Below are 12687 nucleotides of genomic sequence, written 5' to 3'. Positions count from 1 at the left end.
TTCTCTCAGCTAGACAACCTGCTGTATACCCTTAGTTAGGATTGCACTGCATTGGCCTATTGGAAATATATTTATGCATGCTTTTCCTTTTTTTAAAGAGGCACAAGTAGCTATTATCAAAGTATCCTGAGAATGAACGTTGTCTCTCCCCTTCTTTATTTTAGGTTATACAGTAAATTCAGCTTCAGTGCCTGGAGATGTGCTGTACATTGCTGGCCAGCCTCGATATAATCACACTGGTCAAGTTATCATATATCGAATGAGAGGAGCAGATATAGAAATACTTCAAAGATTAAATGGGGAGCAAGTAAGTAAGTGGGGTTATTGCAATTGACATACTTCAGAATGAGATATATTTGTCCCATACTGAATATTGCCAGGAAAAAAAGTGTAGAGAAAAACCAACAGAGCATGAATCATTGCTGCAGTTCTGAACAATTCTACCCTGTGTCTGAAGCTGCTTATAAATCAGTAATGCTGAATGTGTGACTACACAATTTTCATTTCAAGTATTAGACGCAGTCATGTATTCAGATAGTAAATTCAGCAACAGATAATTGAAGGAGGTGGTGCCCTAGTGGTGACTCTCTTTGGGATCATACCTCAAGAGTTCCTACAAATTGTAGGAATTGAGCCTCCAGGGTTAGGCCAGCAACAACCTACCACACTGCAGCAACCCTCTTATCTTTTTTGTGGGTGGCACTATGGGTTAAACCACTGAGCCTCTTGGGCTTGCCGATCAGAAGGTCAACGGTTTGAATCCCCGCTACGGAGTGAGCTCCCGTTGCTCTGTCCCAGCTCCTGCCAACCTAGCAGTCCGAAAGCACGTCAAAGTGCAAGTAGATAAATAGGTACAGCTCCAGCAGAAAGGTAAACGGCATTCCTGTGCACTGCTCTGTTTCGCCAGAAGCGGCTTAGTCAAACTGGCCACATGACCTGGAAGCTGTACGCCGGCTCCCTCGGCCAATAAAGCGAGATGAGTGCCGCAACCCCAGAGTTATCCACGACTGGACCTAATGGTCAGGAGTTCCTTTTTCCTTTACCTAGACAAGTCAGTAGCTGCCACTGTTTCCACTCTCCACTTCTAGAACCAGAAACAGCATCCTCCTTCTTTTACTTTTACTGAGTATCTTTTCATTTTGAACACACTGCTTTGACATCTTTAATGATACGTGGTTTATACATTAAATAAGAATAAAATGCGTATTGAATACAAACAGGAGGGGATCCTACTTTGTACAATTACAGATTGGCTCCTATTTTGGAAGTGTTATCACAACCATTGACATTGACAAAGATACATTTACTGATCTTCTTCTCGTGGGAGCGCCTATGTACATGGGGACGGAAAAAGAAGAACAAGGCAAGGTGTATGTTTATTCATTGAACCAGGTAAGGAAGAAATGAACTGTGTTGGGATTTAAACGTCAAGAGCATAAGACAAATCCAGCTAGATCTGTTATATTAGGAATCTTAGGGGAGATACCCATGCAGTGGAAGTTGCTCCCAGTACCAGTCAGAAGCAGAGGAAGGTTCAGATAGTTTACTATTGCAGAAGATAAGGCTCAGTAAAACAGTTCTGAATGTAGATATATATAGCTTGTAGGCTTTTGCAGATACAGATATATATATAGATACATACAACGACAAAATATCTCCGTTGCACTAAATAAGTTCAGCAATTCAGGACATATCACTGGAAAAGCAGTACCAACAAAAGACAGACTAGCTTCAGTCTCACAGACTGACTCACCGTTGAACTGACATGCATTAATCACAGATATAGTTGGGATCCTGTTCCATTACCATAGCAACTGGCTTAGCTGAACTTGCACCTGCAATTAGCTTATCCATGGCGAGATTTATGGCCATTAAGCCTTTCTCATGTCTGATTACTTCAACATGTCCAGCATCCTTTTCTCACGTTGGCAACCAGATGCCTGTGGGAAGCCTGTACTGTAAGCCAAATTTGGGTACAATGATGCGCTCCCCAATTGTGATTCCTAGCAAGTGGTTTGAAGGTAGAACATTACTATTGTGGCTAGTAGCCATTGATAGCTTTACCCTGCATGAATTTATCTAGCCCTCATTTACAGCCATCCAACCCTGGTGGCCAGTCTTGGAGGGAACAGATTCCATAATTGCATTGTGGGAAGAAGATCTTCCTCTGGTCTGTTCTGAATCTTCTAAATTAGATGACTCCGAGTTGTAGTATTATGAGAAGGACTTCTAGAATTATGGGTGAGATGCACTAGAAGAACATCTACCAGGAAAAGTTAGCAAAGTAGACAGAAATCCATTGTTATCTTTTCCACAGAAGACATTTGAACATCAGATGACCCTTGAGCCTATAAAGCAAACATGCTGCTCGCTACTGAAGCACAATGACTGCACAAATCACAACAAGAATGAACCTTGTGGGGCCCGTTTTGGAACTTCAATTGCTTCAGTAAAGGACCTCAACCTTGATGGGTTTAATGATATAGTCATAGGTGCCCCCCTTGAAGATGATCATCGAGGAGCTGTGTATGTTTACCATGGCAATGGAAACACTATAAGGAAAGAATATGCCCAGGTGTGGAAGAAAATTAAGAGTTTGTCTAGATACAAGAATGGGGTGGGGGTGGGGTTGATGGTAGAAGAAATGGGGGACTGTTAGAAACTTGGGAGTACTCAATTTTGCAAAATTCACAGATTTGTTTATAAAGTCACTCTAGACTGACTTTTTATGTTTAGATTAATTTAATATGTTAGCAAATGACACATTTTGATGACTATCAATCTGAACTTGGCTTAGATTCACCTCTGAATGTCAGCATTAACCAGATTTTAGATACTTCCTGTAATGTGAATATTTGGGTATTTATGAGGCTCTAATAATTATAGGGACGCGGGTGGCGCTGTGGGTTAAACCACAGAACCTAGGGCTTGCCGATCAGAAGGTCGGCGGTTCAAATCCCAGTGATGGGGTGAGCTCCCATTGCTCGGTCCCTGCTCCTGCCAACCTAGCAGTTCGAAAGCACATCAAAGTGCAAATAGATAAATAGATACTGCTCCGGCGGGAAGATAAACGGTGTTTCTCTGCACTGTTCTGGTTCGCCAGAAGTGGCTTAGTCATGCTGGCCACATGACCCGGAAGCTATACGCCAGCTCCCTCGGCCAATAAAGCGAGATGAGCGCCACAAGCCCAGAGTCTGCCACGGCTGGACCTAATGGTCAGGGGTCCCTTTACCTTTACCTTTAAAATTCAATTTAAATAGTATTTTTGGGACTTGGTGCCTGTCTGGTTTCATTCATTTTTAAATACAGGAAAGGATTTAATTCTCCAAGAGTGTTGAACAAAAAAGTAAAGAAATAAGTATTATCCCTATCCAGAATGCCATCTTGAAATGTCAAACCTTCTGTATTTCCCTGTTGACTGTAATAAAGTCATTATGCTTTCCACAGCGCATTGCATCAGGTGGCGATGGGGAAAAGATGAAATTTTTTGGCCAGTCGATCCATGGTGAAATGGATTTGAATGGAGATGGACTGACAGATGTCACTATTGGAGGCCTTGGAGGGGCAGCCCTCTTCTGGTATTTATGATAAAGCTTTCACTTTAAAGAATCCTCAGTTTGTCAGTAATTGTTACCTGGGACTTTTAGTTAACTGGTTCCTTAAGTGTGTGGATCCTTGTCTTGCCAAAACAGCACAAACATCATTCATATTGGCTAGGACAGAGGCAAAATTATGTACACTATTTCTGGGTGGCAAAACTGCAGTGAGAGGCCAAATATTATGAAGGGAGAGGTGAAATTCTCCAGCAGTTTTGCTCCAGAGACACTCTTGTCTGAGAAATTTGGGCTTGTTTAATTCTGTATAAAAAAATTATTGTTAGTTCATATTGGTAGATGAAGGAAGGACTGGGGGACAACTGCAGAAATATAGGATAAGCCCATTGCATTACATTCAATGTTAATCCTACTCAGAGAAACATGACTAAGGGGGCAATTCTAGGGCAAAGATCCACTGGGATGAGTAGATTAGGAGGCAGCAGATTGGCTGAGCTGAGAATCAGCTGACTGAGCCAGCAATCTCAGCCAACATCTGCAGTTCTGACTCAGCCAAAAATGCAACAGTGTAATTTGCTCATCCCAGCTCAGCCAGGGCTCAGCTACCTAAATTGAAGCTGGCTGATCCAAGACTTGTGAAAGTCCCCCAAAAGGGGCATTCTGGAGGTGTGGAAGGGCAGGACCAGAGAGGGAGGTACTTAGGTTAGATCCTAAGCCCATATTGCTTAGTCACATGACCTGGCGTAGAACACTATTCTAGAGCAGGCATAGGCAAACTCGGCCCTCCAGATGTTTTGGGACTACAATTCCCATCATCCCTAGCTAACAGGACCAGTAGTCAGGGATGATGGGATATGCAGTCGCCAAACATCTGGAGGGCCGAGTTTGCCTGTGCCTGTTCTAAAGCCTTGTTTTCCCTCTGCTGAATGGGGTTTGGATCTAGTATAACTTTATGCCAGCTAATTTACACTAACTTGCTTTATGCTAGCTTCTTAGGCATAAGATTGCTCTCTACCTTAGGTCCATTAATTTCAATGGGTCAACTGTAACTTAGATGGATGCAACAGTTCTGAAAGTGAGTCCACATTAAAAATGACAAAATTGGGGAGTCCATATCTGTTATAATCTGGAGGAGGACTGAAATTCACCAATAGGAGGGGCTCTAAGAAGAAAGAGCATTTTTAAATAAAAAAGTTAGAAAATGCTTTTCTGAGGAATCTCATGTTTGTATTTCATGGACGGCATCTGTCTTAGGTCTCGAGATGTTGCTGAAGTAAATGCTTCCATGGAATTCACACCCAGCAAAATTAATATCCAGAAGATAAACAATGACATGCAAAAGCAACGGGTGTTCATCAACGCCACAATTTGTTTTAAAGTCAAATTAAAATCAGAGGAGGCCACAATGAATGAAACAAGTAAGTAGATTGCACTGAATTTTGCTATATAGATTGTCTACCAACTATTTTTTTAAGAAACCTCTCACTTTAGAGCAGTTCCTCGAGAATTTGCTGGAGAACCTGCAGGTAAATGATTGTAGGTCAAAGGCTTTACTGCATTTTCATTTGCTGCATGCAAAGATACAATAGAATTACTGTTTTATAAACTGTTCTTTCCGTTACAATATTGTATTTCATATTAGACTAAAGCAGCAATCAGGAGATTCCATCATCTAAAGCATGGTAAACATTAATAAAGAGAAGGTCAGTTCCCATGTCCTAAAGAAGCAGAAATAAGGGAAACGTTATGGATTTGTGTTTCCATTTCCATGCTTGATTGAACCTGGACTGTGGGGTTTAAGCTTCACACAGGAATTCACAATTTAAGTTATTTTTTTACAATGTTATGTAGAGTTCCCAGGCCTGGGTAGAGATTCTCTTAAGATGGGACACAGAGGAAGGCCTCTCCACTAGATTCTAGGGAGCAGGCAGGTCAGCATGGAAGATGACAGCCTTTTAGATGGTAGTGTTTGTTACTCATGCATCTTCTGTCACTCCTTCAGACTATCTGAAGTGGCCGAGAAAAACAAGAAAGCAAAGGACAGCAAAAGAGACAATGGGCTGTACCCAATGTTGTCATTCCAACCTTGCCAGAGACTTCTCCAATGACATTTCGCCCTCGTCTCCTCTCCTCTCGCCTGCAACTTTAACACACCTTAATTTCTTGTCCAGGGAGTTGGGGAACCGTTTGGAGCAGATTTGGGGGGCTTTCAGGGAGGAAAACTATTTTTGGATCAAGCTCTACAAATGCAATTAATTGTACCTGTTCACCACCACCCCTCTTAGGTATCCAGTATTGGATTACACTTGACGCCCAAAGAAAGTTGTCACGAAGCCTTTTCACAGAAACTCTTGAACGGAAGATGCAAAAAAATATCACAGTCAAAGGGTCAGAATGTGTTAACCATAACTTCTACATGTTGGCAAGTAAATCATATCAAGTGGCAACCCTCCCCTCATTGCCTTCTCTCTCCCTCCTTTTTTGCATTAGTGGAAAGGATGCATACAATTAAAAAATAATGGTGGTTTTTATGTAATGGATTAGTTAGAGAGAATTTATACTGTTTTTGTATGCGGACAATATTCTCTTTACTCTCTCGTTTCATTTCTCTTTATCCAGTGGCGTAGCGTGGGGGGTGCAGGGGGGGGCCGGCCGCACCGGGCGCAACATCTGGGGGGGGCACGCTCGCACTCGCAGCTCTCTGCTCCTACCTGGCTCACTCACTCTCTCTCACTGCAGTGCTGGCTGTGCGAATCCGATCCGAGCCACAGGGTCGCCGCCCACTGTGGAGGGGAGGGTGCCAGGCGTGCGGTGCGGAGAGAGAGCGAGGGACTATCTGGGGGGGGGACAGTGCAGTGGGGGGGGCGCAAATTACTTGCCTTGTCCCGGGTTAGGAGGCGCAAATTACTTGCCTTGCCCCGGGTGCTGACAACCCACGCTACGCCACTGTCTTTATCAGTGCTTGCAAACACCCCAACAAGTTTTCCATGTATTTCTGTATATTAGGCTGATGATTTTCTTGACAATTCCTGATGTCTGCTTGGTTCCTTTTTAGTATGAAATGAAGCTGCATATAATTCTAAGCACCCTATCTTATGCACACCTTTATAATATAAGCATTTTTGTACAAATGATTTGATTGGAGGACTGAACGGTGTTATTTTTATGGTGTTCAAGTTCCCCAACTCACTGAGGAGTCTGATTTGCATCCCTGTGTGGGACAGGCAGAGGGTGACATGCTCTTTTCATAGGCAGCTTCCTTGTGGGATGGGATGGCTCACTTTGGGAGGGGAGAACCAATCCGCTACAGTTCTTGGACTTCCCAAGGCAGGGAGTGGACCAGATTGAAGACTCCGTTTGGTCTGGTCCAGTTCCAGATTATAAAAGGGATCCCCCCCCCCAATTGTGATACATACTCAATTGTGGTACACAGGTAAATTGTATAAATAGATAAATGCAAACCGAACCAGATTTCTCCCCATCACTTTTATATCCCAGACTAGCTATATCTGAAGACAGTGGGACCCTCAAGAGTATCATTTTATTTGATGATAAGGGTTGTTACCAAAACAAAACAAAATCATTACACAGGCACTTTGTACATGCTTGAGCTTCTTAGGACCCCAGCCTTAAAAATTTTTGTTGGTCTCTTACTGAGACCCAGCCATCTTCTTTGGGATGCAGAAAAAAAGACCTGGGGATTATTTTCCATTGTTGTCATAGCTGGCACACCAGACTGCATCTTAAATTCTCCATTTTTTAAAAGTGTTTGTGGTCTGAGGCCTGCTACGATGAGCCTAGCTGAAAAACCCTGAAGGTTGCTTTTTATTCAGTGAAACCTGGGCTCTGACTCATAGTCTGCAATTTCAAGATAAGAAAAATGGTCAGTTGGAGTCCATAAGGGAAAATCCTTTGGCTATGTTGTCTAGTATGGTCCTTAAGCTCCCTGTTTTGTCTTGAATTTGCTGTTTGGCATGTTTCCTTTTAGGTGAATAATGCAAAGTATAGACCACCCACCAATAGTCATTTTAAAAGCATGCCTCTTTTTTTTTTAGTATTCTGACGATTGGAAGAAGGGGAAAGGTTGCAATGACTGTTTTCCTTGCCTTCACTTTGTCTCTAGGACCAGCCTGACTTTCGTGATTCTGTAAAGGTTTTGTTGGACTTCAACTTCTCTGATCCAGAGAGTGGACCGATCCTGGACAGTGCAATGCCCAACTCAATATATGAATATGTGAGTCGCTACAATGTGGAAAGTGGTCTGGTTTCTTGATCTGATGTGTGAATTAGTGCCTCAATATATTTCTGTATTTATTTAATTTATAAACTCACATAAAAAATATCAAGGAGGTAGAGAGCATAAGATACCATAAAACAATACAAAATGATGCAACAAGATACCACAAAACAATGCAAAATAATCACAAAACTGACTGGCTCAACTAAAAAAGAAAAGAAAAAGAACTGAAGAGCCTTGTCAACATTAAAACATTAAACATTTTAAAAAATATATACAAGAAATATCTAAGGGTTAACATTGAGCTAAGCTGGAACAGTAATGTCCCAAATTATTAGTACAGTGGTACCTCGGGTTAAGAACTTAATTCGTTCTGGAGGTCTGTTCTTAACCTGAAACCGTTCTTAACCTGAGGTACCACTTTAGCTAATGGGGCCTCCTGCTGCTGCCACGCCGCCGCCATGCGATTTCTGTTCTCATCCTGAAGCAAAGTTCTTAACCCGAGGTACTATTTCTGGTTTAGTGGAGTCTGTGACCTGAAGCGTCTGTAACCTGAGGTACCACTGTATGCTCTTCAGCAAGAACTTCTGAGGCATAGAGGAACTTGTTGCAAAGTCCATAAACTGCTTTGTGAACCACTTTGAGGTTTTATTACAGTCAAGCAACATATAAAGGTTGTGGAATAAATGAATGAATGAATGACTAAACTTCTTGCAGATCCCTTTCACAAAGGATTGTGGAACCAAAGAGAAATGTATTACCGATCTTCAGCTGACTGCCAATGCAGCCATAGAAGGAAGCAGGTAACATGGACAACGCTACCTTTTTATATACACACGTAAAATTATGCTTGTATAGATATCTTATACAACATTCAGCATGGTTGGGTCAATGAAACTATTGTTACAGAAATCATAAGCCAGAACTGTTTTAAAATTGTTTATTACTTAAGAATGTTTTGATTTCGACTGATTAAATTGATGGATTATGCTGAAATGGCAAAATTAACAGGTATGCTAGGAAACCAAGAAGGGGGCAAATTATTAAGGAGTGGGGAATATTTGTGGAATATTTAAAAAAATCATGGTATAAAACTAAGTGCATTGGTAGGCTTTACTTAATTGTCAGATAATTCAGAAATGGAATAAAGTGGAAAATGCAGTGTTAAAAATTTAGGTAAGAGATGGAACCACAAAAGCGGGCGAGGGAAGTCTGATATGTATTTGTATTGGAAGTATGTGACTGTAAGATGAGTATTTGTAAACTCTTGAAAACTGAAAATAAAATTCATAAAAAATAAAATGTTTTGTTTATTTTTCAGTTCATCACCATTCATTATCAGGGCCAGCAATCTGAAGTTCTGGGTCCGGATGCTTGTTAAGAATAAAAAAGACAGTGCTTATAATACCAGAGTCATTGTTCAGTATTCTCCAAATATTATTTTTGCTGGGATTGAGGTACATGCTTTAATTTTAATAATAATAATAATAATCCTCTTGTCTTGTGATGGAGAATGAGTAGAGCCAGCTTGTCTGTTTGATGGAATTTATATGTATAATAATTCAGGTTAGAGAGCCAGGGATTCCTATGCAATTGTTGATTTTTCCTATAGGTAGATATTGGTACCTTGCTCTGCAAACAGTACTAAAGAAAAATATGTGTGATGTAAGAAAGACACATATAACTGTATACTATTGTGTTAGAGCCAACATGATGAAGTTCAGGGGCAGGGAACTCATGCCCCTCCAGATGTTGGCCTCCAACACCCATCAGTCCCCAGCCAGCATAGTCAGTGTTCGGGGATTATGGGAGTTGTAGTCCAACAACTTCTGAAGGGGCCTAAGTTTCCCAGCTCTGTTGTAGTGGCTTGAGCGTTGGACTTGGACATCGGGCTGGGTTCAAATACCTGTTCATGTATGAAGTTGACTTAAGTCAGTGTCTCTCAGCCCAGTTCGCGCAGTGTTGGTGAAGATACCTCTTCACCATGAGCTCCTGAGAAGAAGAAAAAGGTGGCATGCAAATATGGCTGTTACAGTCTTCTTTGGGGATATGTTACTGAATTTATGGGATGCGGGTAGCGCTGTGGTCTAAAATACTGAGCCCAGGGCTTGCTGATCGGAAGGTCAGCGGTTCGAATCCCCACGACGGGGTGAGCTCCCGTTGTTCAGTCCCTGCTCCTGCCAACCTAGCAGTTCGAAAGCACATCAAAGTGCAAGTAAATAAATAGGTACCGCTCTGGCGGGAAGGTAAATGCTGTTTCCATGTGCTGCTCTAGTTTTGCCAGAAGTGGCTTAGTCATGCTGGCCACATGACCTGGAAAAACTGTCTGCAGACAAACGCCGGCTCCCTCGGCCAGTAAAGCAAGATGAGCCCATGACTGGACTTAACTGTCAGGGGTCCTTTACCTTTTTTTTTTTTTTAACTGAGTTTATATCTTCAGATTTTGCAGGTTTTCACTTCAAAAATAAATCAGAAATAACTCACATTACATCAAGATGAAATAATTTCTATCATTTTATGTGCAGAAAATATCAAAAGATAGCTGTGAATCTGGGCCTAATATCACTTGCAAAGTGGGCTACCCTTTCCTAACACCTGGAGAGGAGGTAAGTTGTTGTGAATGGGCTGTTTTGGTTAATTATATTTTTCTAACGTCAGGCTCTTTTTGAGGCAAAGCTTGCTAATGTGTTATTAATGAAAAATATGTATGTCCCTGTCTTCATGCCCCACCATTGGCAGCTAATGACATTTAAAACACCATAATGTGAAAACAAATACCATCGAACAAACATTCAATAACAGTACAGAGGCTGAATTCTGACCCACCTAAAGGCTTGAGTAAATAGAGATGCTTTCTATATTACTTTTTATTCGTACAAGTAATAAATACAGGAAAATGTCACTTTTCAGAGGTGAAAAGCGCTGTAGATCTGTGGTAGAGCATATGTGTTACAAGCAAAAGGACCTTCACTGCCACGCCGTGGGCAGAATCCTGCTCTCTAGTGCATGTTTAAGAGTATCTATGGTGATTCTTGTGCCACTTTCCCTGTCCTATTCATCACCTATTTTCATACCATCAGAACACTGGATTGGAATTCCCACTCTACTTTTAATTGTATACTGGGAGATTGATTGATTGTGTTCCTTTAGTATTGCTGCTTGCTAACCACCACAATTTTTCTCTCCCGGTTACTTTGAGTGGCACCCATGAACCGTGAAGCATACATTTGGGACACAGGAAGTGTTTTTACAACAGGGCTAAAGAAATAGCGTGTGATGTTTGCCTTGGACATTGCTTTGAAGCTCTGACTGTGCCAGAATTTGAATCCTAGGAGCAGGGTGTACATGGGAATATATAAACAGTAGCTTCTAGAGTGGGCCTAGTATCTGACGGCACCATCCTGCAGCCAGCATATTTATTTATTGTTTAATCCCTAAGTCAGAAAGGGTCCTGTTGCAGAAGTCAGAGGACCTTGTAGTCTTTGCCTTGGGATCTTCTTAGTCTCAGCAGCTGCCCTTGCAACTTTTGTACAACGGAAGAGTCCCGTTTCTGCAGATGGACAAAGTTTATGCAAAAGATCCAAAAGACCTCTGCTGAAGAACAGAGATCTTATTTCAGTGTATGTAGGAGGAAAAATGCACTTTGGCCGACATGCGCACACTACAAACTTTCCTTGCATAAGCTATTTCCCGGGAGAGAATGTTAGCAAGGCTTAGGTCACATTATTTATCCTGTGCAGAGGACATAAACCAAGCCCATTCGTCCAACCAGTGGAAATCATATCCAGTGATTTCTCTTCATTAGGCCTTGCTGACATACTTCGAAGCTTATCTTCACTGCAGTAATGGCTAGAAAACAGCCAGTATGGATTTGAAAATGAATCCCTAAGGCAGGAATGGGAAGTCACAGGCCTGTGAACCACATCCAGTGCTTGAGATTCTTCCCACGGCAGACACTCGCCAAAGCCACACTCTTCACAAATTGCCAGCATGGGGGCCCAAGCAGTTTCAGGATCCTAGCATGGGGTGGGTAGAGGCTCCAAGCCTACGGTGTGGGTCGGGGAGCTACATTCATTTCAATTCAGATGACTCAGATAGCAGGTCTGATAAACGCTGACACCTTGTGTTTCTGTATTCCGCCTGAGGGTCTAACAGATGACCAATTAGAATCCTTCAGCATGTCATCTTTTTTTGCTCTGGGGGCACAAAAAAACCTGAATTCAAAGATTATAGCACACTGTATTGGCCATATGCAATAACAGGGGTACGTTCTTAAGGTGTGAAAATACAGTCTGAAAAGGAGATTTGTGTAGGAGGTGAAACTACCTATTACTGTTGCTAATAGGATTTCTCACCTGCCCTCAGGTCCCAGGGCAAGTTACAACAATATTAAAATGCAGTATTTAAATCAGTAGGGTAGTTCGCAAAATATATTGATCTGAACACCCCAGAGGGTCTGCAGGGAAGGAGTCCGTCTTTCGGGTATTTGGGGCCTCAGTCATGTAGGGCTTTAAAAAGCAATGTGAACACAGGTGAACAATGCAGCTAGATCATGGAAGTTCTGGAACCCCAGCCAGCAATATGGCTGCTGTGTTTTGGACCAGACAAAAATTCTAAGGGCCATCCCACATAGGGTGTAATGCAGTCTAGAAGATACCAGAGCATGAAATAATACTGTGGCCAAGTCACCTCTGTCTAAAACAGGCCATAGCTAGAACCACACACTCCTGAGCCTCCAGTGACAATGGTGGAGCCAGGATCAAAATTACAATCTAAGAAAGCCCCTGACCAGTCCACCAAAGCCTCTGCTGGAAGTCTAAAAGCACTAGGAATTAAAGTGCTCAATGTGTTAAAACGTTAAGTTTATCTGATTTTCTTCACCCTGGTTATCTGGAA

General features: G+C 42.0%; 1 protein-coding gene across 2 annotated transcripts in view; it reads left to right on the top strand.

Moving 5' to 3' along the window:
* The window catches only part of ITGA1 (integrin subunit alpha 1), a 73522-nt gene that overhangs the window by 43869 nt on the left and 16966 nt on the right, over positions 1-12687 (top strand). For both annotated transcript variants that reach the window (XR_014502780.1, XM_083402701.1), the window contains exons 12-21: positions 165-307; positions 1249-1392; positions 2318-2575; positions 3448-3578; positions 4809-4972; positions 5840-5976; positions 7678-7788; positions 8509-8594; positions 9113-9248; positions 10317-10397. Coding sequence is in view for 1 of the 2 variants with exons in the window: in XM_083402701.1 (XP_083258827.1) it covers positions 165-307; positions 1249-1392; positions 2318-2575; positions 3448-3578; positions 4809-4972; positions 5840-5976; positions 7678-7788; positions 8509-8594; positions 9113-9248; positions 10317-10397 (1391 nt within the window). In the remaining variant the exon portion in view is untranslated. The remainder of the gene's footprint in view (positions 1-164; positions 308-1248; positions 1393-2317; positions 2576-3447; positions 3579-4808; positions 4973-5839; positions 5977-7677; positions 7789-8508; positions 8595-9112; positions 9249-10316; positions 10398-12687) is intronic.

The sequence above is a fragment of the Podarcis tiliguerta genome (genome assembly GCF_965153285.1).
Source record: "Podarcis tiliguerta genome assembly, chromosome: 11".
Taxonomy (NCBI): domain Eukaryota; kingdom Metazoa; phylum Chordata; class Lepidosauria; order Squamata; family Lacertidae; genus Podarcis; species Podarcis tiliguerta.
This window is presented reverse-complemented; position numbering and strand designations above follow the sequence as displayed.